The sequence below is a fragment of the Carassius gibelio genome, chromosome A8 (assembly GCF_023724105.1).
Source record: "Carassius gibelio isolate Cgi1373 ecotype wild population from Czech Republic chromosome A8, carGib1.2-hapl.c, whole genome shotgun sequence".
Taxonomy (NCBI): Eukaryota; Metazoa; Chordata; class Actinopteri; order Cypriniformes; family Cyprinidae; genus Carassius; species Carassius gibelio.
Genome location: NC_068378.1, coordinates 11,826,525 through 11,854,430, shown reverse-complemented (window position 1 = coordinate 11,854,430; position 27,906 = coordinate 11,826,525). Strand labels below are relative to the sequence as shown.

The 27,906-nt window shown below is 36.3% G+C and overlaps 2 protein-coding genes and 1 long non-coding RNA gene across 7 annotated transcripts in view; 1 reads left to right on the top strand and 2 right to left on the bottom strand.

Annotated features, from left to right (window-relative positions):
* Positions 1-6,780, bottom strand: part of LOC128018466 (solute carrier family 23 member 2-like) — a 32,137-nt gene extending 25,357 nt beyond the window's left edge. For both annotated transcript variants that reach the window (XM_052603964.1, XM_052603965.1), the window contains exon 1: positions 6,512-6,780. The gene's annotated coding sequence lies outside the window, so the exon portion shown is untranslated. The remainder of the gene's footprint in view (positions 1-6,511) is intronic.
* Positions 6,781-10,404: 3,624 nt separating this feature from the next.
* Positions 10,405-27,906, bottom strand: part of LOC128018468 (calsenilin) — a 57,947-nt gene continuing 40,445 nt past the window's right edge. For 2 of the 4 annotated variants that reach the window (XM_052603968.1, XM_052603969.1), the window contains exons 3-9: positions 14,281-14,405; positions 13,799-13,868; positions 13,615-13,685; positions 13,406-13,513; positions 13,133-13,237; positions 12,984-13,046; positions 10,405-11,915 (exon numbers count right to left, since the gene is read on the bottom strand). In XM_052603968.1, coding sequence (XP_052459928.1) covers positions 11,868-11,915; positions 12,984-13,046; positions 13,133-13,237; positions 13,406-13,513; positions 13,615-13,685; positions 13,799-13,868; positions 14,281-14,405 — 590 coding nt within the window. In that variant the 3' untranslated portion in view covers positions 10,405-11,867. Of the gene's footprint in view, positions 11,916-12,983; positions 13,047-13,132; positions 13,238-13,405; positions 13,514-13,614; positions 13,686-13,798; positions 13,869-14,280; positions 14,406-15,825; positions 16,354-19,691; positions 21,258-27,906 lie in introns of those variants that run through there. The other 2 variants (XM_052603971.1, XM_052603970.1) reach the window with 2 other exon arrangements.
* LOC128018473 (uncharacterized) lies at positions 24,583-27,163 on the top strand. Its single transcript, XR_008184887.1, has 3 exons — positions 24,583-24,898; positions 25,440-25,514; positions 26,160-27,163. It is a non-coding gene; the product is annotated as an uncharacterized LOC128018473 (long non-coding RNA).

Below are 27,906 nucleotides of genomic sequence, written 5' to 3'. Positions count from 1 at the left end.
TTTAGCATAAAGCAAACGTTAAAAGTTTCACTTTTTCTCATTCAGATAGGTCAAAATATTTCAAATAGAATTCATTCATATTAAGTGTAACTTAAAGTGTTAATATACTTTTTTGGTCCATTGTAAGCCAACAGTATGTGCAATACAAAAGTTTGAGGTCAGTAATACCATAAATGTTTTTTGTTTTTTTTACGTTAACCAAAGCAGCATTTATTTGAAAATACAGTAAAAGATTTTTTTTTTTACAATTTAAAAGAACTGTTTATTATTTTTTTTTATTAAAAAATATATAAATATATTTTATTTATTCCTGTCCAATCCAAAGCTGAATTTTCAGCAGCCATTACTCCAGTCTTGAGGATTCTTTGATGATTAAAAGGTTCATCTAGAAAAAAAAAACATTTATTTGAAATAGAAATCTTTTAAAACAAATTAGAGACAAAGTAGAGATGGTGTTTACTGTCAATTTAATGAGTCCTTGCTGAAAAAAAAAAAATACAAATATAAAATCTTTGACATTTTTGAATGGTATAGCGCATGTTGGAATTTTTTTCCCTTCATGATCGAATGTCAACCATCCAGTGTTCGTGGAACTGAAAGCAGAGCTGGTTTGACAATCAATCCAGAGAGAATTCACTAGAACTCTGTCATTTGGCCGTAGAGCAACATGAGACAAATACAACTCATCTGATTTCACACACATTCACAAACTCATCTAAACTTCCTCTGAAGTCTTGCGAAGACCATGCTGAAAAAAGTAAAATTAGAGTCCTAGAACCCCCTAAGTTTCCACCAGAGGGTGCTAAGGGGTCCGCAGACATTTTTACACAGAAAATAAAAATCGTACAAAACATTTTTAACAGTAAGAAATATGATAGGCTGGGCTCTAGACTACTGAGCTGAATGTAAACTTAAAACATCTCAAGATAAATGAAATAATAAGAACATCTAATTTAAGTGTTTTAAGGGCTTCAAACTGAACATCTCATGGCTCAGTATCTAATGGACTATCCATCACTGCAGTCACGTGCTTCTCAGATGGCCAACTCCTGTAGTTTGGCATTCTTGATCTTTGGCCTTGGCTAAACCAGCTGGCCACACTCTCTCTAGCATCAAAATCTTCCACACTTGGCCGTCTACACGGATTCTGATCATCTTCCACGGTGTCTGAATGAGGGACGCTCTAGTGTCTGATTTAAGCAGCTAAACAGTCCCTAAACAACCTATACTACTGTTTCAGCTATTAAAATAGTTAATCAGTGATTATATTTCATTTTGTGTTTTATTAAGTTAATTTAGAAAAAGTTTGGAGCATTTTTGTTTGTTATATACGTTTTTTTTTTTTTTTTTTTTTTTACGACCAAGCTGCCAGCAGTAGACAGTGAGCCTATGTTTGATCAATTTAGACTTTTCAAATCACGACTTGCCTAACATAAAATCTACAGATATAAAACAGTTCAATCATATAACAATGTTTGAACGTTAGACCCAGGAAAATGTGCGCTAGATCCAATAGTTTGTGTGGAGACGCTTCAGGACATGGAGATGCCAGCGTGTTCACTTGCATATTTCCAGTGGATACGCTGTCATTTTTGCTCATAATGGTAAGAGTAATACATCACTCACAATAACAACAAAACGTTGTGCTTTCTCGTCTTTAACAGGAGTACAAAATGAACTGAAACTCAGTGAAAACATGCCTCACAGACATGATAAATATCTACAGAAAGCTTTAAGTGACTACTTAATGAAATAAAACAAATAAAAAACAAAAACTCTTTCAATAGAACCATAACCCGTAAAGATGCACTTTTCTCTAAAGATGCGTCTAATGAGGAGCAACTTCATCCTAGCGACACAGACTCAGAAAACAATACTCATTCAAATATCTCCTTACTATTTTCCCTGGTCACATTTAGGGTATTACTTTTGCCGGTGCTTTGCAAGCTTAAGCCTATTGCGCGTATCTGAACGCAGAACTGTTCAGTTGCGCTGCTGCTGCGGGACACTAAACACTGTCGAGTCACTCTTGACATTGTTTCCACCAGCGCGACAATTTTGTTTCATCACTAATTAATGGATGTCTAAAATATAAGAGTAAGGAGAAGTCTAAAACAAGACTGGAGGCCCAGTCCGCGTCTGAACTACGACCCGATGCCCGGCTGCTTCTGTCTAACACTATTGTTTACTTATATATTAACTGTGAATTTATTTTTGATATTAGTTACAGTTTTTCACAAGTAAAAAAAAAAGATAATAAAAAATATGTATTAATTTAAATGAAAACAGAACATTTAAAATAAAAGCCAATTCAAAGTGTTAATAAATTATATAATCGTATATAAACAATGAAATTTCACTACAAGCTTGGTTTCCTCCCAGAAAGAGGACACCTTTCCACACCCATGACAATACATCCTTCCACAGCCCTGCAGGAGCCTGACACCACAGGACCGCTGCCCCGGGGCAATGCAAGAGGACTCCTATTCATCACAGTGCACCCCCGCAGGGGAAACTGTTGAGCTTCTGTACAGTGAATGACAAATTTAGAAATTTAGATCCTTTAGAAATGAATATATCAACATCAATTAAACACAAAGAGGCTTCACGGGAAGGAAGGGGATATTTGACTCGACGGGGATCTGAAGAGCTTCTGTCAGCATAACAGTGAGGTCGGCCCCAGATTTACTGCAGTACAGCAGGGGAAATGTATAGCTGTGTGTAAATATATATAAATATAAAAGATCTCAAGAAATGTGCCACAATTAAATGGTGTTCAGTAAGAACAGGCTGATATAAATCAAAATAACTGTGTTTCAGGTCTTAGCTTTACTAAATGAGTTTAAAAGGAAATTTAATTAAGGAATAATTCACACAAAAATAAAAATTGGGTGAAAATTTAATCACCCACCATTTATTAATTCTTCATAGGAACACATTCTGAAATATGTTTTTTGTAGCTACTTGGTTTTTTTTTTTTACTTGTAGCTGTTGCAAGAGTCTTCTATCCATAGATTTCTTCAGTGAAAAAGTCGTCTGAATGATGCATTTTATGTGGTCTCTTTCATTTCTGAAATTAGTCAAGGAGCTATTTGTCACTGTAAATAGTAGTGGCCTAACGATGTGTCACATATGTGTGCTCAGCATGTCTGTGAGGTGCTATAGTACAGATGTCATGTATGCAAAAGTATGTCAGAAGTAGAACAGGGCATCAGTTTACTGCCAGGGATTTGACATGCCACATCCAGTGTTGACAGAATCACTGATTATAATGGATTCTATTATCTTTTGTAGCATCACATCGGGCCAATGTTAGCTAAGAGCTCATGTTTTTCTTCAAATGTATCTTACTTGATTCAGCAGTTTTCAAGAGCCCTGACTCATCGTATTATGCAAACTAAAAAAAAAAAAAAAAAAAAAAAGAAGTTACACAAAATCCCCTGTTAAATGGAGTTAAATCTGACAATGAAACTGCCTTATGGGACATGAAAAACCCGAAAGGGTGCAGCAAATGAATAAAATGAGCTTTCTGTGATAATAAACCAGTGACATAAGAGAGAGAGAGAGAGAGAGAGAGAGAGAGAGAGAGAGAGAGAGCTTCCAGCAAGGTGTGATGTCCTCACAATTATAGCAAACCGACAGGATAATTTTTCAAAATATCTTCTTTTATATTCCATGTATGTCATACAGGTTTGGAATATCATGACAGGGTAAATTAAAATGATGGCAGAACTTTTTTGGATGACACAGATGACAAAAAAAGAAAAGAAAAATAAGGTATTATTAAAGCCTTACACTTTCCTGTATTGAATCATTAGATACAGAAGTAGTGATTTAAGCCAAAGTTTAAGCCTAAGGGCTGGGCTCATTCAATCCGAATTTAAAGTTTGAGTAATCAGCATAATCTTTTTATTTTGTCAACGTAACTGCTCTTGGAAACGAAGTTTATGCTCGCATCCATCAACTACCACGACTCTTATTAAAAACAACAGCTTGTTCATGCTCAGTCTGTAAATGAAAAGAAAAGGCTTACAATACAAATGTTTCCTCATTAAAAATCGAAAGAGACAGAAAAAGAGAACAGAGAATCAGAAATGGTTTGAAAAAGACTGAAACAGCATGAGCGAAAGTGATGATTTTTTTTTAGCTTCAAGGGACTAAATCCCATTTCGTCAGTGATCAGATGACTGAGAAAAGAGAAGAAAAAGAGGAAGAAAGCCCTCAAAACCCTATTGTTTTTCCAGTGGTGTATTAGACAATGTTTCGTAATGTTAATTACATGGTTCTCACTTTACTTAGTAAAGCTCAGAGAAATCAACACGGTTCATTGTCAGTTTCATAAAACAATCCATTTCTCAGCATAATTGGATTGTGAAGAGCAACTTGTGCGGACAAACGCTATTTCAACATAAAAGCAGGAGAGAGAAAAAAAGATTGAATTCAACCCTCTATGCACAAAAGCTAAATAAAACATATTTATTATCAGGTGAAAAATACAACTATGAGGATCCATTGCCTTTAACAATATTCAGACAGGTCCAAACCAAGCACAACAGATTTGTTTAAGCAAAGTCTTTCACTCAAAAGAGTCTTATGGTGCTTGATAGCCTGTGCTATAAAATACAGCTGCCACAATCCGGTCTGTGTTCCTCTGAGCTACATCTGTTTATCTAAACTGTTTATGCAGTACTGGATGTTGTACAGTTTATGTTGCATTAAAGGAATGGCTCAAAAAAGAAGAATCAATTTTCTTCTCAGAAACATTTGATATGTAATCTTATTTCAGGCATCATTTACACAAATACCCAAAGTGGCATTGACACTGTGAATAACTCCTAGGCAAATATCAAAGAACAGAAAAAAAGAATGAATCACAGAAAGATGGAGATCAACAGATTCCCTTCATATTTTCTATGCATAACAGCATTCTCTCAACAATTTAGCATTTTAATGTACAATTTTTTGCCAACGAGACCCTCATCACACAGTCCCATGTTATCAAGATGGCCTGTGGAAGGTTTTTGCTCTACAAGGATCATCATTTTATTTATGAAATTATTCAGAGGGGAGCACTATTATAAACATAAAGCATATACTGCTGCTCAAAAGTCTGGGATCAGTATGATTAATGCTTATATTTGCAAGGACATGCTAAATCGATCAAAAGCGACAGTTAGGACATTTATAATGTTACAAAATATTTATATTTCAAATAAATGGCTTTCTTTTGAAGTTTTTATTTTTATTTTTATATATATTAATTCCCTAAAAATAGCAGCACAGCTGTTCTCAACAATGATAATAATAAGAAATGTTTCTTGAGCAACAAATCAGCATATTATAATGATTTCTGAAGGATCATGTGACTGAAGACTGGAGTAATGATATTGAAAATTCAGTTTTGAAGGTAAAAAAAAAATCCAAATTGTATTAATATTTCACAGGATTGCTGTTTTTACTAGATTCATTATCACATAAATGTAGCATTGGTGAGCATTTAGAGACTTCTTTCACATTTTTTATTTTTTACTGACCCCAATGTTCGTAGTTCATAATGTTACACAAGACCTTTTGAGATTTAACAAATTTACAGGCCTCAGACATCAGAATTTCATAATATTTCTGCTTAAAAATTACTCATTTGTCCAAAGCAATTTACATTAAGCCCAACCAAGAATTTTTTACTAGCCCACATCACCTACTACTTAGACAGCATTTACAGTTGAGCAATCACTAAAGCACCATGCACCAATTACCAAAACCATTCATGATATTTAATATGGCACAAACAATAAATGTCCAGGTTGCATAACATGAGTCACAGATGATGACATCAGGCATGAACCTGCTCACAACTTCCTCACATGCTTCACCAATCTATCACATTATTACTAACCTTGACATACCTCTCAAAGATAATCAAAACAAGCATCCCTTTATATAATCAACCAAGATAAGAATGTTTAATATTTAAACTCTCATATCATCAGGATACATAAAAGAATAATAATTCTCACTGCTTTTCATGGGCATACCATATACTTGATACTGTGTTGCGTTTAGTTTAATTAAACGTTACAATTGAACCTAGACTTGTTTTATTACACCTTAATTATATGGCGAGGGAAATCTCTCTCAAACCAGACAGGCTTAAAGCACGTGGTCTTTTTAAAAGAGCCTGCAATTCAACATCTAACGCTATGGCCCAAGATCAATGAGGCTAACGCCATCCTTATTTCAAAATCATGTCTTATATACACTCATAAACCAAGCACAAAAACTGTACTTGATCATCTAACAGCATCGCCTTTACTGTAGATAAGAGCCAGACTTCAGCACAGCTGCATCGCATCTCAGGGACTGAATCCCGCGGTACTGATGGGATGCGACTAGGACTTTATTATCATCCATTTTTTTTTAGTATTACGCTTATTTGATATTAAGAAAAATCATATTTGCAATTTCAATAGAACACGTGTGTCATAAAACACATTGAATCGTTATTTCTCACCCTTTTCGGGAAGAAAGAAAATCGTTGTCCTCTTCTGTTATTTCCCCGTTTGTTCTTTCGCGGCACCTGGAGTGTCCTACTTCAGCACTACCGAGGGTACATACAGAAATAGCGACTTTCTCTGACCAAACACCTTCGCTAGAGTCTTCTGGCTAGACTGGCTTATATGATGAGCAGGAGACAAGTGGAACGAATTTCCCCTATTATATAGCGACACACGGATATACAGACGGCACACGGGCACTGTGGCATTTCAACGCATGCTCAAAACAAACCCTGAGGTCGTAACGCTTATAAGCCCCGCCTTCTGATGACTCTCGGCCAATTGAATTATTCACAGGCAATGACGCATCACCCAGTCATCTCTTTGCTGTGATTCCATAAGCCTGCTCAACGCTCCCTCCTTCACACGCCCCTCTCTGCCTCACAGGCCTCCCATTTCATCACATTTGGTTTTAACAGTAAAAATTGTGCCACCAGTCCCTTTTTAAAAATGAAAGCATTGAACAGACATATTTAAATCAAACAATATACAATTATAAAAACATTAAATAAAAAAAAAATTAGAAGTTGAGGAAAGATACGGAAAACACATCAAAACATATATAAATTAAATAAGCTCACTTCTAAAATAATTTCAGATATGATATTATTCAAATAAAAAAGCTTTCTAGGCTCCCTCAGTCTCACGAAAGGCCATCTGTAGCGTTTCTCGGCGCCCTCTTCCGGTCTTCAGGCTGAACTGCGTCATTACTTAATTGACCTACATTCGGTAACCATTACGTGATGACGTGACACCATAGACTGTGCGTGACACCGATGATCCGAGCCGTACTTTCCACCTGACAAAACAGTGAGAACTGTGAGTTTGGAAAAGCAGGTTTTAATTTAAGCCTATGTTATTTTCGTCAATTTTTTTGACCATTGCATTACCAAACTGGGTTAAACTTTTATAGAACACAGGCCATTCAGTGAAATACAGACACATTTCCAACAGGACTGAATAAAAATAACAACATCCTCATTACCAAACGTCATCATTACAAAGCAAATTATATCGGAGTGATTATAAAAGAGGACCACTGAAGATCTAGAAGAAGAAGAGTGTGTTGTGTCACATTTAGGGTTTTTTGCGACGTTTTCAACGAAGGTTTTAACAGATAGCAGAACACCAGAGATTGGACAGATGACTGAACGTGAATAACAGCACTGAATAAAGAAACTTAGAGCCACTTCTATAACTACATTGGTTGACTTTATTATTGGTGGCAACAGAGCAGATTTACACTAGAAATTAAATTATTCAAGGAACTGTCTCCATGCAGTTTTTACTATTTTGAAACTATTGTTTCTTAAACATGGAATTTCTCGAAATATGCTCAAAAAGGTAGACTTGGGCCTTTGCAGAGCAAAAAAAAAACGCCTTGTGGGTGTTTTCAAACTGCTGGGTGTTTCTAAATCATGCAATCAAAATGATCCCCCTTACCCAACACCACCTATAACCTACCATAAATATGACTTCAGCCAATCAAGTATCCTGGTCTAAAAACCCTGATCTGGTACCTATCATTACTTTCCTGCAGAGACCTATAATTGGGGCAAAAAGGGTATAGGCTGTGTGCTCTCTGAAAATGCTTACAGTACCTTCAATATGACTCTACTCCCCCTTGTGGTGTTAATAGGTCATAAATGTATGAAATTTGGTTTGCAAAGTCAAAAGAGAGTTTAGTTTTTTTCAGGACAGCTAAACAGTTAATTACCACAGTGAAAAAAAAAATGTTTTAAGCAGCAGGAAAGAAGAACAAGGAATAAGGAAAGGCATCTGAAGCATCGTCAGTTTACTTGCATGAACTTTTCTCAGTTTTAATAACTGGAGTGGTAATGCTTGTACTGCGTTGACTGCTGAGCCTTAAAATGAGTGCTTGTTTACACAATGTATAATCGAAGCTGTGTGTTCATGTTTGATGTCTTATCCTAATACCTCCTGGGCCTATACATAGTGTAAATACATTTATAGTCAATCAGTTATTTGTTAAAATGACAATTTAGTTATTTCAGTAAAAAAAAAAGGGTTTTAGAATTTTATAAGAAATATGCAGTATTTCTACATTGTCAAAACTTCTACCTTGAAATTAAAAAGAAAATTCTCAAATTATTATATGTCGATAGGTCTTCCGTAATTTAATATTTGCACTTAAGCTATAAATTACATGAATCAATAAATGTATTTCTGGTCAGAAATGCACAAACAGGAAGTGATGTCACTCCTGGAAATAGCAGCAGGTGACAGGAAGACCTGAACAGATGGGGGAAATAATCCCTGTTAGCTATAGTGCTTTCATAATGCACCACAAAGAACTAGACAGTGTTGACTTCTCTTCTTCCTGCTTATTTTAAAAGCTCATGGCCTGAATCAGTGGCTAATCTATTGTGCTAATTGATGGATGTAGGTTAGTGGGTCGATGGGCCTCACTCAGATTTGATATGTATTATTTTCTTCTTTTAGTTGACATTTCAAGAAATCACATAGAAGCTGTGATAAGAAAGAAATGAGAGATGAAAGATATTATGAGAAACGTGAAGATGAGCAACCGATAGAAACGATACATGAGAGGAGGATGAAAAGTATAGAAAGGTTATATTCCTCAGTCAGACACACAAAGCAGACTAAGTGTCTTCAGCATGAACCATATCACACGCAGGCTTCCAAAACCATAGCAAATGGGGATAAGCATTTCTGTAAGGTAATTCTATTCTGTGTAAACACAATCACAGTCATAACCACAGATATTTAGTTTCAGATCACTGTGTTAAGGTGCAAATCTTTCTCCCCTTTCCTGCTTGGGTTCATTTTGTATTATTGTCATGCATGGGATTAAATAACTGGCACCTTTCTGGTCTTTGTTTACACATGCAAAGCAAACACACACACACACACACACACACACACACACACACACACACACACACGTTAACCATACTAATGAGCAAAAATTACTTTAACAATTGTGCTTTATTTTATTTTATGTTATTTATTTTTTTATTGCTGAAGAGTGTACCCTCATCTCCTGTGTTCTACTGTACAGACGTAAATGTACTTTTCCTTCGACCTGAGGTTTATTCATTACACTTTTTGGTGTGAAAGGGCTTTTACATTTGCTATAAATAGAACTTCTTATATTAAAAACAATCAAGCCTTGCTCATATTTACAAAGTAACGTGAAAGTAAAGCGAACGTAATTAGTTACTTCTTTAGGGAGTAACACAACATTGCAATGCATTACTTTTAAAATTAACATTCTCCAACACTGTTTATAAGCTTGTTTCCTCATGGGGACCAAAAAATGACAAGAACAAGGATTTTCGATATTAACATCTTTGCGGGGATATTTTGCACACCTGAACCACACACACACACACACACAAACACACACACACACACATACTGAAGGTCCGATAAGAGTGACCTGTTTCAAGTAAAGCACTTACTGAAAAACAATGACTCTCAAACTTCGAGCTTAATATTCATAGATCATAACATTACAATATTAGTAATATATCAGTAATATTAACAATTTCTTTTAAATACTTTTAAGCAGTGTTATTTTAATATTACTGATTTACAATTGCAGTTTTGGTTAATTTTTTGAATTAGATTGTTTTATTTTTATATAATATTATTTTCTGTTTTCATTTTAAAGTTTACATTTAAAACTGAAAGTCTAAATTTAAATGTAAAAATAATAGTTGGCTTTTTCACGCTGGTTGCGAACCACTGTTTTACAGTAAAATAACTCACTGTAACCGTGTCGCTACATGACCCACACGTTCCTGTCTTACTTTTGAACTGAGACTGTCATTAAAAACATCAGAAACACTGACAGAAACACTGGTTTTGATCAAGAGTTGTGCATCTTTTATTCGTTGGACATTAAACTTTCTTCTCCAACCCACCAAACAAACATTGAATAAATAAATAAGAGCTTTTGGGTCATTTAGGTGCTTTTACTAAAAGTGAACAGAAATCAGAGTTTGAAGTTTGAACCTTTACTATAACTTCATCTTCATCATAGTATTTGTTCCTTTATAGGTGAGCAATAATTTCTCACATCCCCAAATAGAAGGGGATTGTTGCGTAAAAGTAAAAACTATCCATGCTCCTGATGATATGATTGTCATATAAGAAGGAGATTCCCATGTTTGCCCATATTATACTGTACTTGATGAAATGACATGTCACATTTACAAAGCAATATGTGGGCAAAAGTAAAAAAGAAGGATAATCGAGCTTCTCGTCCAGAATATATCTCAGTCTTTTTAATATATGTGTTATATATACATATTGTATATATAAATCCAAATTATTTTTCATTGAGCATAATAAAACTTGTAAACCACATTCTTAATAATCTGGACATGTCCGTTCACGGCCAAACCCTGTCCTTTAGATGCCACTTGACAAATAAATACATATCTGAAAATAAAACGCATACTTCTATACTTCTAAAATGCCTATAGTGTAAATATAATTTTTAATATACCTCATTGCTGTGCAAGAATCAAATGTGACCAAGGAAATCACCCTGGCCCCACAGATATGTGCAATACAGGTTTGAGCAGAACTCGGTACACTATGTAACTTCACACATACAGTTGCTTTAGTTTGCTTACAGTCTTCTGTGGGACCTACTGGCTTACAAGGAAGAAAACATACAACTTTCATGCAAGAAAATCACAAATATCTCACATATTTGGACAGGCATGCTTCAGGTCGGTTTTCATCACAATTATTTTGTTCTTTTGGTCGTTTTACGTGTAGTCTCTGGTGTGCTTCAAATCGTCACTGGTCCTGGACCTTCCTTTAGGTCCCTTGAAAACCCTAATTGCTGTACTTCTCCTTCAAACTCTGGTATCTGGAGGGTTGAGATTGAGTCTTGTAATCTCCCTCATTCAAAACGCAGAAGAAAGCAGCCCAGAGCGGTGATGGTTTTTTACAGACGTTAGAGAGCCCATTGGAATCCATGAACCAGTGATGAAAACCTGGCTTTGCTACTTCATTTGTTTATTCTGATCAGAAAGTTCCATCACATGGTTTCTAGTATTTAGCAGCTGAAAGGATCCCAGCCATCCAGGCTTTTCTTTTTAAAAGTAGTCCTGCTGTGAAGTACAAACTCTGAAGCCATACTGTAGGTTATGTGTTGGTCTATAGGATTCTACGGAGTGCAGCAGGCATGGGTGTAGTGCTACAGGACAAGACAGAGAGTGACTGCTGTGCTAGGTTGATATATAGACATGTGGAGAGAACCGGACTGGCGCTTTGAGGGCTGTTTTAGCTTTGGATCGCTCCACTCCCATCCTATATCACATTTTCAAAGAGCTGCATGGAGTTCATGATGTTTTCATCCTGGAAGTAGAAGAAGAATCGATTATAACAGTTTGTAATAGTCGGCATCCACCTTAAAGAGACAGTTTGCTTCTAGTTATCAAATTTAATTCTCATTCGCTTTGTTTTCAAATCTCATTCGCGGTCATGTTCGGTTCAAATATGGTATGACGTCAATGACGTCAATGATGTCAAACGTTTAACGAAACCATACACACAATTCATTATTATTTTTTTTCACATTGAACTGAATGTGTTTAAGTGATTTTTTCATACATTTTTGCAATGAATATGATCTAAATAGTGATGATTTTAGGAACATGAACAGAATCGAAATGAATGCAGTATTTTATTTAAAAATGGTTTTATGATTTATGTACATTTTGCATTGAAACTATTGTTTTAATTTATGGTTTTACAGTCTATTTTCATACATTTTTGCATTGAATTGAAAGTGATCATTTAAAAATAGCTATACAATTTACATGAAAATGTACATAAGAAGAGGTTTACAAGTAATGCGCATACATTTTCACAGACTGGATGTGATTATTTAGAGATAATAATGATAAGAATGGTTTTATTCGTTTTTATGTACAGATCATTTGTACATTGAATTTAATGTGATAATTTTCATGAAAATGGTTTCTCAAATGATTTATTTACATTGAACTGAATGTAATGATTTACAGAAGAGTGATTTTAAGAACAATTCAGGTACATTTTCCATTTGTAAACAAATTTATTTAACGGTGGTTATAGAAACTATTAACATATCTTTTTTATTTAATTAAATGCAATAATACACTTAAAAATAGTTTTTCACATTGATGTAAATCTTTGTATTTAACAGAATGCAATCATTTACATGTGTTTTACGAATAATTTATAAATATTTTCAAATCAAAAGTGAATATTAACAATAACATTGGTTTTATTAACTACTTGTGCAATTTTCACTTCAAACTGAATATGATAAAGAATGTCTTTACAGACAATTTGTGTACATTTTTACATTTAATTGAATGCAATCATTTACACTAAACCATTTACACCAACAGTTTTGAGTAAATACGAATTTCAACTTACTTTCTGACAGGTTTCAATAAACTCCTCAATAGTGACCACTCCATCTCGATTTCTGTCCATTTTCTAGAAGAAAATGTAGTAAGCGTAAAAGATCTTAAGGCTCTGGTAAGATTGTGTGCATTGATTCAGACTGTTAAATGTGCTGGTACCTGGAAGAACTTTTCCACATGTTCAGATGGAGCTTCATCTCGCACACTGGGGTAGGTATACCTGCCCATCATGTCGTAGATTGACTTCATGATTAACAGCATCTCCTACACACACACACACACACACACACACACACACACACACACACACACACACACACACACACATACACAGACACGTTTTTGTGTCACTTATGACTATTTGTGTCTACTTGACAAAAGCATCAGTGATGGGGCCACTGGAGCATTAGAGCATAAAGGTTTAGCAAGCACCTCTTTAGTGATGTATCCATCCTTGTTGATGTCATAAAGATTGAAAGCCCAGTTGAGCTTTTCAGTGACAGATCCTCTCAGCAACACGGACAGACCAATCACAAAGTCCTGCCATAGAGGGTAGAGAGTGGACAATGAAAATAAAAGGGGGGAAAATTGACGGTGATTTAAAAAAAACAACAACAACCTATGATTATGGATATTCTCACCTCAAAACGAATCGAGCCATTTCTGTCGAGATCAAATGCATTAAACAGGAAGTGGGCATATGTGGTGGCATCTGAGGGAATAACAGCAACAAAAACATCCGAGATTTCCAATTAGTTCCAAATCCGAATTTATGCAAAACCAATAAACACATTTACTGATTTAGTGAAAAACATGTGTATTTACCCCCTTGGGGAAAGAACTGCGAGTAGATGGTTTTGAAAGTTTCCTCATCAACCAAACCACTTGGGCACTCCTTAAATGGAAAGAGAGGCTCGTCTAATTAAACATTTAATTAAACAGATAATGGACTAATTCTCACTGCTCCTGAAGGCTTGAAATAAGTGCATTGTGCTACTTTTCTGTCTTATATAGTACACATCTGCTGAAACAAACAGAACGAACAACATCTTCTTCCCCAAAGCTCTTCCTTAAAGATGAACTGTGTCATTTTAACGTCTTAAGGAATTATTAAAATACTACTACTACTGTCTGTAATTGGGTTTTCACCTGGTGGACAAAAAGAGACGCATGTTAAGTGAGTCATATCTAGGGACGAGGATATCATAGAGACTTTGTCCAAACCACAAAAAAGTAAGCAACAGGCCACAAAACATTAACTACCTACATTTTCCCTTATTTGTTCCCTTTCTTGCACAGATACTTACGTTTTTGAAGCCCCTGTAAAGGGACTGCAGCTCCTTCTTGGTGAATTTGGTCTGAGCCTGCAGCTGCTCCAGACCCTCGGGCTGATGTCGCACCGTGGACAGCTCAAGGTCACTGTCACTGCTGTCTATGGGAGAGAAAGTGCAAAAAAAAAAAAAAGAGAGAGGAAGAGGGGGAAAGCAGAGAGGAAAGGGGGCGAGAAAGGGGTGAGTTTATGGGATGAAGGACAGGATGGGGTGAAAGAGCATTTCAAAGAGGGAGACAGTGGTTCCGAGGAGAAAAAAAGAGGAAGAAAAAGGGGAGTAAAAGCAAAAGAGTTAGCATAAAAGTCAAAGATGTGCAGGAAGAGGAAAAAAAAGAAATGGAGGTTTGATAGACAGGGTATCACTTTCTTTTTCAATGTAACTGACTCTTGATGTCAATGTGAATGACTTTAATTTAGGGTTCCCACATACTGTTAGACTATACAGTAATCATTGTTGCTGGATTTAAGTATTTATTTCTTCTGAGCTCCGCTAGTGTTTGGAGATGAGCTAGAAATGTCAATCACATAATGAAGAAAGCGCCCCACGAAAAGACAAGGAGATAGACCAAATAACAAACAGAAGAGACTAAATTAGACGGGTGCTTACACTCACCGTCTTCACAAAAAACGGATAAAAAGGGAGATAGGGAGGCACAAGGAGGACAGAAAGGGTCAGAGAGAGTGAGAGGAGGAAAAAAGAGATAAACGGTCAAGTCAAAAAAAAAATCCACAAAAAATAGAGCAATCACTAATAAAAAATAAATAAAAACCTTTAACAAAAATTTGAAAATAAACTATATATGAAAAATGGACCAAAGCACATAACAAAATGACTAAAATTTATATGAATAAATACTATAATATGTATACTAATACTAATATGCATAAATACTATAATAGTATTAAAAGAGCAGACCAAATAATCCTGTGATGCTTTAGGGAACAAAGGTTAGTTCTAAACAGACATTTCTTGAAAATTCAAAGAACTGGAAAGTCTCTTAAAAAATAAAAGCAGAAGATTTTTCTTCAAGTTAAATACAATCCATCTGACATGCTGTAGATTACCAGGAATGAAAAAATAAAAAATAAAAATAAGTAAAACAAAACACTTTTTCTCAATCAGTACTTTTGTAAAGACAAAAATATGTAAACATGCCTAATACAATATACATGTATTTAATACATGTATATAATACATGTATAGTACTGATAATAAATTAAAACTAAATTACATTAAAATATTAGCTTTCTCGTTTTAAGCTTCAATCTAACAAAAGTGAGTTAGTGAGCTTTTATTTCGCGTAAGAAAAATCAATCACATTCAAGATAAACTCTCTGAATATTATAATCAACTTTGCCTCTCAAATAAATGCATTTTGGTCTAAGTAAGATTAGATATTTTGACTGAAATCCCACAAATGCTGTCAACAGAGGAAACAATCTCTAAATATCGTCTATAAACAATATTTCCATTTGGCAATCCCTGAAAGGATGTTTGCTATATTCTCTCTCTTTCTCTCACCTGTCTCAGTAATGTCTATGAGTCCCAGCAGATGCATGAGTTTGAGAAACATGATGACCAGGCAGACAATGCCCACAGTCTGTAAGCCCTCAGTCTCCCATCTCACACTCATCCTGACACTCTGTCCCTCAACGCTCTTTCACAGCATGTCTTGTTCTTCCAGCTCAGTCCTCTCTTAGTGTGTTAATTCCACAAGCATCAGAAATGAAACATAAGTATCCTAGAATGCCGATAACGTAATTGAGGTAAATAGATGGGCAGATGTCCTTTTTCGAGAAACATCTGTCACGCTTTTTGGAAAAGTCAATAAAATCTGGGAAAAAAACAAAAAGCATCTTATGCTGATGTCATCTTGTCTTAGTCTTGGGTCCAAAATGGCTTTGGAGTCCAGATATACGCTGGTAACTCTCCGCTCTCATTATTTCTTTGCCTCTGTTCTTCTCACATCTATTTAAAAGTTCACTCTGACACAATTTTCAAAGGGAATTGAGAAAACTCCCACTCAGGAGACAAGGTTGTCCCAATTAGATTTAGACACAACCCCAACATGAACTTTGACATGATGGAAAAACAACAACAACAACAACAAAAAACAGACTTTGCTTTTAAATGAGTCAACACAGCAGACCATCACGTTTTGTGGTACATCTTCATCCTCAGAACTGCAGTTCAAATGGAAGTTCCTTGACTACAGTAAAAAGATTTGTATGCCTTTGATTGGCCTGGAATGGACATCTAATATTTGAAGTTGTTGGAACAGATGCACACTCATAAGGTGCCCTAAATCCTGCTTCCCCTGTCTTGTGAACCAGTTTCCCACAATTAATTGTTCTCTCTGTATTTCGGCCTTTGTGATATGATTGTGATCTACAGAGACTGTTCTTCATTTATCCTTCTATTGGCAGCATTGCTATCCAGTGCTCTCTTTCCAAGAGTGATCTTTTACATTTTGTCATGCACAACAGATTCATAACAACCAAAATCATTAGCAAAACCAGTAGCTACTGTTCTAAAGTTTGGGGTCTTTAGGATTTTTTTTATTGTTTTTTAAAAGATGTGTCTTAGGTTCACCAAGGCTGCATTTATTTTATCAAAATACAGTAAAAAAAAAAAAAAAAACAATATTGTGAGATAATATTACAATTTAAAATAACTGTTTTCTGTTTTAATATATTTAAAAATGTAGTTTATATCTGTGATGGCAAAGTTTTTTTCAGTGTCACATGGTCCTTAAGAAATCGTTCTAACTGGATGATTTGCTGCTCAACAAACATTTTATTATAAATGAAAACATGTCGCTTAATTTTTACTTTTTGTTTTTGTTTTTGTGGAAACACTGATACATTTTTATTTATCAGGGATTCTTTAATTAATAGAAAGTTCAAAGGGAGCATTTCTTTCAAATAGAAATCATTCATAACATTGTGAATGTGACCCTGGTCTTAACTGTCCATTTTTCCAAATTGAGATTTATACATCACCTGAAAGTTGAATAAATATACTTACACCAAGATACAACTATTTGAATATCTGGAATCTGAGAGTGCAAAAAAATACTGAGAAAATCACCTTTACAGTTGTCCAAATTAAGTTCCTAGCAAAGCATATTCAAAAAAGAAGTTTTGATATATTTTCACAGTAGGAAATTTCCAAAATATCTTCATGGAACATGATCTTTACTTAATATCCTAATGATTTTTGGCAAAAAAGAAAAATCGATAATTTTGACCGATACAATGTATTTTTGGCTATTGCTAAAAATATACCCCAGTGACTTAAGTTTTGTGGTCCAGGTTCACAAATGTCTTTACTGTAATGTTTTATCAATTTATAGGAAGTTTGCTTAATTTCTTGCAAAAAAGAACTTTTGAATGGCAGTATATATTTATCCAATGTATACCTTTTATGCCAAAGTGAGAAAAAAATGCTACAATTTGTGATCCCTAAATCCCATTGGCCATCAACAGAGAAATGCTTTTTAGAACCAGAATTTCTAACCACGCTAACCTTGACCCCTTGGTTTCTCGCCTGAGCTCATCACCCGAGTTTGAGATCATGCAAAGAAACATCGCCCTCTAGTGGCCAATGCTACACGTCTGCGGTGCACAACAGTAGACAATTTGCATTGAACTATGAGCAGAAACATGCAAGTTGAACAAAATAATAGTCATAGTTCCCTCATGCAACAGAGCTGGCACACATTTGATCCTTATGCACGCTTCCCTTCAAAAGTAATACTTCAGTGTCTCTGGTTACGTATTAGATTCACACCAGCAGAAGCCCAAAATAAACTTCACTCTCCTGAAACAAGGCTCTCAGGAATTATCAGAGCTGTAGTAAGTGATGCCACTGAGCTAAAAATAGCCCCCTGCTGATTGGTTGGGTGGTCCGACTTACGGGCCAATGCTGGAAGAAGATATATGTATGGGTTAAAGGAGGCACTCAGACCCTTCCAGATGATCAAGCTTTTATTTACATGTCTGTTATAAAAGGTGATGTGTTATGACTATACTGTTAGCACCTATACCTTATATCCTTGCTGAAACAAACTGTATAAACCAGCCTTAAAACTGCTGGTCTTAGGTGGTTATGTCCACCTAATTGGACATGTGATTGGTTCTCGGTAACAGTAGTAAACAAATCACCTTTGCACTTGAAAGTCAAACAGACACAAGGTGCTTGACTCTGATCTGTACTTTCAGAAATGATTGGTGGACATGATCTTGTGATGAATTGAGGGGTGAGATGGAAATGGACAGTCCCCTTCAGGACCCAGTTCAGAGACCAGCAGACCCATTTTTAGGTAGCCGTAAAGAAAGCCTATTCAATACAGCATACATAATGAATGAAGGGTAATGTTAGACTGGGTTTTGATTCAAAGAGAGAAAGTGTGTGTGTGAAAGAGAGAGAGAGAGAGAGAGATAGAGAGAGAGAGACAGAGACAGAGACAGAGACAGAGAGAGAGAGAGAGAGAGAGAGTATGCAGTTTTTCTGACACCAATATAACATTCTCAATAAGTTACTTGTTTTTGAGTATATACGTTGTAAATAATAAGAAAAATGTAAATAAAATCTGGACGTGTTGTTCGTGCAAAACAACGCATTCTAGCACATCATAAACCTAACAATAAAAAGTTTCCTAGAACATTTATCATTAATAACACTGATATAATTTCAGGAGTTTTCCTTTTAGTTTCCTAATTAATAAGGTCAAAAAAGCAGCAAGCATAATTATGAAAGAATTGACAAAATACTGCTGTTAATAGTTTTAGATTATAATACATGCACGTCAACTTAATTTAATTTCAGATGGAATATAGCATGTCACATTTATTTCACTTCTATTTCATGAAAGCTACTGATTTAAAAGAGGATATACAATAGCCTTCAATTGTTTTTATAAAAAACTTTTGTTTTTAAAGATCATTTCCAAAAGGAGTTTATGCCAGATTTTACATTTCTAAGAACAATGTTGTCCCCAAACTATCCCGGTGGTGATGCAGTACCACTTTGACACCTGGTTTAAGATCTGTGTATTTGTGGTGTTTATGTCTGCAGTCAGCACAGCAAACATTGCGATAAAATACTTCATACTTTCTCCCAGCAGCCACATAAGACCCAGTGACCTTCAAAACTCACAAGCAGGGTAAACTCAATCTATTTATGCATTCAAAAGTACTGTAAAAGCACAATATCATTCCATCACTTTAACACAAACATCATAACATTACTAGAAAAGAATCATGAGATTTGTTATCTCTATCTTCGGGATGTACCTGATGCAACCCCAGCCCCACGGGCCCCATTGGTCAAGCAAATCACCATGACAACAAAGGGGAGGACCTCAGTTCTAGAATGCTCCTTACCTTCCAGGGACATGGGTTCCAGAATGCCGAACTGTTTGAGAACAGCAACAAACAAAATGATGACCACTCCGATGGCAAACAACTCCATTCCCTGAATACCCATGACTGCGCTGGTTTTGGCTCTTGGCGCAAGAGCCTCTGGAACTACAGGAACTATTAATCTGCTAGTGTGTATACTAACACGGGACAAAGCCAACTGGCCGATATAGCATGGTGCCAGACGCAGAGTGTCTCAAAAAGAGAGATTCATTTCATTAGTTCCTTTAGAAGAATATTTAAAAGGAAAATCAGGGGATATTTTTGGCAGAACGTCAAGCTAGCAGTGTGCATGGGAAAAGGAGTCCGGTCTAGTTACACTTATTTTGCAGAGGAGAAGAGAAGTCAGTGTTTCCATGTTAGGTCATTCTTCTTGAAAGCCCCATCACATAAATAAAGAGCTGGATTGCAGTTCTTGTACACAGTCCAGATGTCTAAAAGCCATCGTGGGCCGCAAATGTTATTTGCAAGTGTCAACAACAGACAAGAGCATTTCAAACTCTGTGGCGTTGCTGCAATATTCAAGATTGTTGATTCAGAGGTGCATGTTTTGGTGTGAGACGGGAGGCAGAAGAAAATGGAAATTCATTCAGTAGATCCAGATGAGTACAATGTGGAATTGCGACTTGGAAGCTACGGACACACTGCACTGATTTTGCTGTTAAAACGATCATGTTTCATTTCAAGTCCTGAGTGGCTTTTAAATCCGGGTTTTGTTGATGTTGACACAGAAATTTGAGACTAATGGGCACCCCAGTGCCTCAAACTGGAATCATTTGTCTATGTAGAGGTCACTGACGTAATAATCAATTTAGTTGCGTGCAGGATCAACATCTGGCACTGCCTCGGTCACTGCGACAACCACTGAGGTGGCATCCCGAGTCCCGATCCAAAGCGTTCAGTGGCCTCCTGTTCGCGTGCTACACCAGGTTGGTGCAAATCTGCAAAAAAGCAACAAGGTACTTCCTGTGGCAGTGGCAAAAATTCATCAATCCTTCACAGATTGGGTGGATCCGTCTCTAACTGGGTGCAAATCCCACGAAGCTATCAACTCTTAGCCACCGTCAAACCTTTCAAACGGCCCATTAAGTTCGGTGATATGTCTTGGGAGTGGTCCCGAAGAATGCGTTCCTCGTCTCCACCTTCTTGGGGGTTCTGCCGTCAGTCAAGCGCCCTCATCCTTTCCCTCGTCTGTTTCCTCAGAGTCAGCATCAAGTGCATTTGTCTCTTCTTTCAACTTGTACTGTACAGTTCACGTTCTTCCTCCCTCCCTCCCTTGTTTCTCTTGCCCTCTCTTGTCCCGTAATAATCTGCAGTGGGCAGTTTATCTTCACCTCTCTGTCCATCCCACCCCTTCTTCCGTGTCTCTTTCTCTCTGCTCATCTATGACTACTCCATCCCTTCTTTTATCCATCGCTCACTTTCCAAGCCTCACTATCCCTGACTGCAAAGTCAGACTCTTGTGAGAACTGGTCCTTTTTCCTTGACCACAATCCCTTTCTCTCTTTCTCCCTTTCTCTCTCTCTCATTTCCTTACATACTTTCTGCCTGGGGACTTGGGGAAAAGTCACATTTCCAAACAGTGCAGAGAGCAGGAGAGAGGGAGAGATGCTAGGGGGATCAGATTCCAGGGACGCCCTCCCCTACCGATTTCCCAGCCTCCATCCACCCACATATCTGTTCCATCTGAAGCACTTTCTTTCTCTTCTTCCTCGTGAGTGAAGCAAGGCAAGGCCTCTGCGTGGATTGGGACAACCAGAGGAGATAACATTAGCTTACGGGTTTTCCTGCTTATAGTTTAGTGAGAGAGGAAAGGAGAGAGCTGTAATAGCTCAGTTAGATAAAGGAATCAATAAAGCCTTAATGGTAGCTTTAAGTCAACCAAACACAAGGTGAGATCAAACGCTTTTTCTACCGCCAGCATCCGCTCATCTTCTCTCACACCATGCTTCTCCTCCTCTTTTTTCTTGTTAAAAGAGTCATAAAAAGATGATGCATGTCAGAAATGAAAACAGAAAAAAAGGAATTGTGGTGCTACAATATTTGAAATGCAGCGGTAATTTTTGGACAAATACATTTTTTGAAATGTCAAAAGGATATTTTGATGAGAGGTTAAGTACATTAAAATCGACCTAAAAATCTTCTTTTAAAAATCCTATCAAAAACATACACACGTATATATTTCTTCACTATTATGATGGCTGCAGTGCCTCACTTTCGCCATTATAATGCATGCTCTGACTAAGCTGCTGTATTTATGGCTGGCGTCAGTCCTCGTTGTGTATAGGAATTAATGTTGAGCTTTTAGGAGCACAGGGCAGGTTCCAGTAATGCCATTAGAAGATGAACACTTCTTAATAGGTGCTCAAGCATGAAGCTTTTGCTGACAAGACACTTTGGCCTAACATAACTCACTGAACCTGAACACGGGCATTAGAATTACAATGGTACAATCTGAAAGCTTGGCATAGATGCTTGTAAAAGAGCATAGATTTTCTTTACAGATTTAATCTGAACAAATCCATGCCTCTCTTTTCATTTCACGAGTTAAAGCCAGGTGTTTTTCCGAATATTGATCCAATGCACTCCAATTACAAACGGAAAAATTTGGATTTGTCTATCAGTGCTGCAGTATTCATTCACAGCAAGCAAAACATCATAAGGACCATTACTATGAAGGAATGCTCTGGCAAAGCGATCCTTCAATGTATACAAACACAGCACTTCCCCTCTGCATGTTCAGTAACTCGAACAGAAATGAAACCTGATATAAGGGAGCTGGTCATCTATCTAATACATAAGCACTCTTGAGGCCAAACACGACCCTGCTCTTTGAGTCCTCCGACTCGACAGAAGTGCTCTTTCTGTCTCTCCCTCCCTTTTAATGAGGTGTGATGGATCGACTTTTTAATGATAAAAACACTGTGGAATGTACTGACAACATAACTTTTACAACAACAACAAACAAAGTTCAGGGATCCGGGATGGGCTTCCATTGATCGGAGGAAATGACTAATTCCTTCTGATTAGCCAAGGATTTATCCATTTTCCAGTGACGTTTATACGTAATAGAGTTAACTTACACATAAAATAACCATCGTTAGGCCCAGATAGAATCTGTAGACTGTACTGTTCTTTTTCTGTGCTTGGAACATTTGTATGAATCTTAAATGGATTGACAAATCTCTGCACTTCACTCTCATTAGAAGCAGACAGCAACGTCAAAGAAAACCCGGAGTTATGAATTAAATTATTAGTTGGAACTATTAGTTACATTTCATTCTTAAGGAACGGTTACATTTTAATCTTTTTATTCTTAATTTTTAAGTTTTGGTGCTAGTCTTCTTGATAGTCTTTCCAACTAGGTCCTCAAAGAGAAAGTTGAACAGTAACAGATAACTGAACTGATTTCCTGTTCACAGAAGCCAACGGTATGATGACTGTAAATGTCCTACAGGGCCCTCTGTTGGACAAGACACAGTACTGCGCAAACCTTTTGGGAAGGATCAATGCTTGTGATGTTTCTTGTTTGTAATAAAGTACAGTGACTCGTGCATTATTAGTATTAGTGCTGTAACTACACTGTTATATCGCAGATAGATATCTATCTATCCATCAGTGTGTCTGTTTGTCTGTCTGTTCTGGTCACCCCTGCTTTTCAGTCTTGTTCGAGGTACAGACAAAAGTAAGTGGTCAGCGGACCTAAGTGTTCTCGATGGATCGCACAGCTGTATTGAATCAGAAATGTATCTTGGCACCAGTCCATTTAATGCCTTATAAACTAAAACCTTAAAATCAATTCTAAAACGAACAGGAAGCCAATGAAGAGGAGCCAATATTGGTGTAATTTGTTTGCGCTTGCAGGTCCCGGTTAACAGACTTAATATCTACATAAATGCTATTGCAATAGTCAAGGTGGGTTGAGATAAAAGCATGCATGACCCTTTCAAAGTCAGTAAAAGACAAAAAAGTGCCTCAACTGTAAAAAACTAGATTTAATTACTGAATTAAATTATCAAATTTAAAATCACTGTCCATTAAAACCCCCAGATGTTTTACATTTGGCTTAACATATGATTTTATAACACTCAAATCGAAGTCAAGGGTGTCACAGGGGTTGCCAGGTCTAAATATCATGACTTCTGTTTTTTCTTCATTGAACTTACATTTTTTTTAATCCATCCAGGCCCTAACCTCCTCAAGACAGTCTAACAATGGTGCTGTATAATTTGCATCTTTCAGTTTCAAAAGAAGATAAAATTGTGCATCATCTGCATAACATTTAAACAAGATGACAAATGTCCTTACAAATCTATGCGGCAGGCAGATTGTTTCATTTTAGCTAAGATGTCTCTCAAAAAAGAACGCGGCACAAACTCAAACTGGTTAAATACAAAAGAGCACATAACAGTAGATGAATCAACAGAAGGAAGTGAAATATGTGCTTTAACAACAGCAATTGTCAACAAACATTTTTTAGAAACATGATACAGGAGCTGTATTTAATAGTACTGTAAAGAACCCAAGGCTTGTGTGAATTGTTGGAATTAATTCACACAAGTACTTAGACTTCTCAGTTTTAACAGTTTTTTGATATTTGTGCAAACTTTCCTCTAAAATGTCGGAATAAACCTGTAGCCTATCTTTATTCCAAATGCATTCAGCTCTCCTTCACCCTTGTCTTACAGCACGAGTCGTATCACTCAGCCAAGGTTCAACTTTAGGTTTAGCACGGATACATTTGAAATGGAGCAACTATATCGAAAATGTCATGGCATGTAGAATTAAACAGTAGAGTTAACTCCTCAGTATTTAGGCATGAAGAGGACATTGAATGCTTCTCATCAATACTTCTAAAAGCATCAGAAAACAGATTGACAGTTGAAGGACTAAATGAATGACAAAAGCGAGCTGGGGCACTAGGTTAAGGATTACAAGAAAGATAACTGTCAATAGAACAGGCATGTGGTCAGAGAAGGTAGCATCACATAGCTCAATACTGCAAACAGGAAACTCATACGACAAAAACAGATCTAATGTATGCCCTATCTATTTATCTAACTCTGGTGGTTCAGTGAGAAGGTGCGCTCTGTATGTTTGGGGTGGAGTCTCTTTTTGCCCAAAGGTGAAAAGACATTCTGAAGCTTCATTACTCAGATTTCCTACTGCAAGTGAGTATCCATTATTCTTTCTCAATAATTGATTGATTTTTTTATTTATTTAAATATCTGCCAAATGCTGCATGTACACTTGTCTTTGAGGTTGGTTTGAATATGCTGATAGACTGGTAAGGCAGACTTCCAGATAACTGCATCTATTGCAAACTGCAAAATATCTATAGCATTTAACCCAAAGTACCGTTCTTAAATGAACAATCCAAAATGCAAATACTGTCATTTACACACGCTGATTTTGTTCCAAATTATAGTGATTTTTACTGTGCAAAAAAAAAAGAAAAAAAAAAAAAAAAGAATTGGGAACAAAAGTTTTTTTTTTCTTGTTCAAAAGAAGAAAGTCATAAAGGTTTGGATTAACATGAAGATTAATAAATGATTAAATAATTAGCATTTTTGGGTGTATTATTCCTTTTTACTTGTAACAATCAATTTCATGCTTACCTGACTATAAGCTCTTCATTTACTTTGTTTATTCTCTCTCTCTCTCCTTTTTTTTTCTTTTTGTTTTGTTGCATATCTGATGCTTTTCCACAAGTGGTTCGGACCACATCACCAGGATTTTACCTCTCATGGAACCAAACTTCATCTGCACCCCTTTTGTCTGTAACACGTATGTTCATATTTACACGTTCCATCTGTCATTGTTAGCTCAAAATACTTCATAGTCATTCTGCAGCTTTTTCAGTCTTTAGAAATAACACTTGTGTACGGTGAAAATGTTGATACACTGTGAGAAAACATACAGTGGGGCACATAAGTTGGAGAACACTAATGTATGTATTTCGCATGTTTTGGTAATTTAACACACTTAAAATGACACCTTGCTGTCTGTTACCAGCAAACAGTCTAAACTGAGTTGAATTTCAGAATTTCTTGGACATTATTTGTACTTATTTGATTTGATGACAAATTGCATGAACTCTTTGCATGACTGGTTACATGGTTGCATGATTTGAGGTGATCCGAAGGGCACTTTGAGCTTCAGTGGAAATATAAAAAACTGACCATCTGTACAGAGTCACATGATCAATGTAACAAATGTCCTTACAGTAGTTGACTAGTGACCTAGAAATAGTGCAGAATCAGAAGAATTTCTTATTCATTTTACACCATAATTGTTCTTTTTGCGATTATAAAAAATCCCAAGACTGTTTATTTAGAGGAATAATTTTTTTTTGTATGTCGTGTGTATAACAGGGGCATGGTTTTAAAATCATAAGCGGGAATGCTAATTAGTTGTATCATTTGTTTTCAGAATGGATCAGTTATACGCTATATTGCATCTGTACTATTATTGTGATGGTGTTTTTGTTTCATTGCTTTCGTGGATTCCGCAAGAGATGCAGGCGAGACTGTAAAACAGGTACGATATTATTATAATAATTACAATGATTAACTTCCTTTTTAACACAGAAAATAGTAACTGCTATTTTGAACAGGAGAAGTCACACTGGAGGTGGGCAACACTTCTCATCCAAACACCGGATCAGAAAACATAAAGGCAAGTACTGTAGAGTATTAGAAAAGAAAGAGAGCTTTATCTTCAAAGATACTCATATGAGTAAGATTCTGTAGAAATGAGCGGTTCTCTTGTGTTTAGGATGAGCAATACTCATTGTCAGCAGTCCAAGAAAACCCCAGTGTCAGGATGAGCTCTGTCTACCAGAGCCTGATCCCCTCTGCTACTGAGAGACAGTCAGTCTATGAGAGTCTTGATCAAGAGAGGTCTCTAGACATTTATGAGAATTTTGAGTGATGGTATAATGCACAGACTGGTAAACTTAATATAAAGTGTATTTACCTACTATATACTTACATATAATCATTTATTACAATGCACTTATTCTGCACATACATGTTTTTACATTGTACTTATTTAAAAATACTCTCTATGTAATTTATGTAGTTTCATGCATAATTAGACTGCTGACCCTTTCCTAAAACTTAACCCACCCTTGAACCTAACCTGTCCCTAACCTCAACCTTGTGCCATCTCAAAGTGATTTGCCAAATGTGGTTTCATTAATAAATATCAAAATATACTGCCATATAAAATCCAATAATGTGCCTTCTTGATTGTGTTTAAAGTGATTTTAGAGAGTATACTTGTCCTTTTCAGGAAATGCCTTTTGGACTCACAGCTGCAGCTATACTTTGCTATTTAAAATACCAATATATATAGGTAGAAAAAAAAAAGTTGATACATTGGAAATAAAACATGGCTAGGATCACTCACTATTGTTTGGCAATCCCTCCTCCTTCTAATCTCTATCCAACTGTATACAATAAGCACCAAGGACAGATTTCAAAGTTTGATGAAACCTCTCCAATGGTCCTTGGCTTTGTGGATGATGTTCCCTAGAAAGATTATGCTTAATTCTTAGCGGTTTCAAGATTTGTCGGAAAAGCTGAAAGGTAAGGTTTGTACCCTGATTGCTCTGAATGATTTTAGGAATGCCAAAGATTGACATAAAACTGCGACAAAGCTCTAACAATTGAATGTGATGTAATTGTGTGCAATGGATGGGCAGAAGGGAAATGTGTAGCCAGACACATGACCGTAGGCAGATATTTGCATCCCAACTTTGAACATGATAGAAGACCCACACAATCCACATAAATAACATGTTCAAAGGGATCGCAACCTGCTGAAATCAAATGCAACGGAGCAAATTTAAATTTTTTATTTGGCTTAATAGTTATTTGGCAAGTGTGAACTTTCTTAATGTAAGCTGAAACATCACGCTTCAATCAGGGTCAAAAGAAAAATATATCATAAAACCCAATCATAGGTTTTCTGAACACCAGTATGACCAGATTTGTCATGGACAACCATAGGACGAAACTATGTTGGAACAACCACTTGAACAATAGGATCACCAACAAAATGGTCACCATGAGGACTTCTTTCATCAGCAAGAGTCCGTCCTGCACAAAGTAACCTCTGGAAACATCAGGCACCTCATTGTCAGAAAGAGCAGTAGTAAACAATTCAGCCAGTG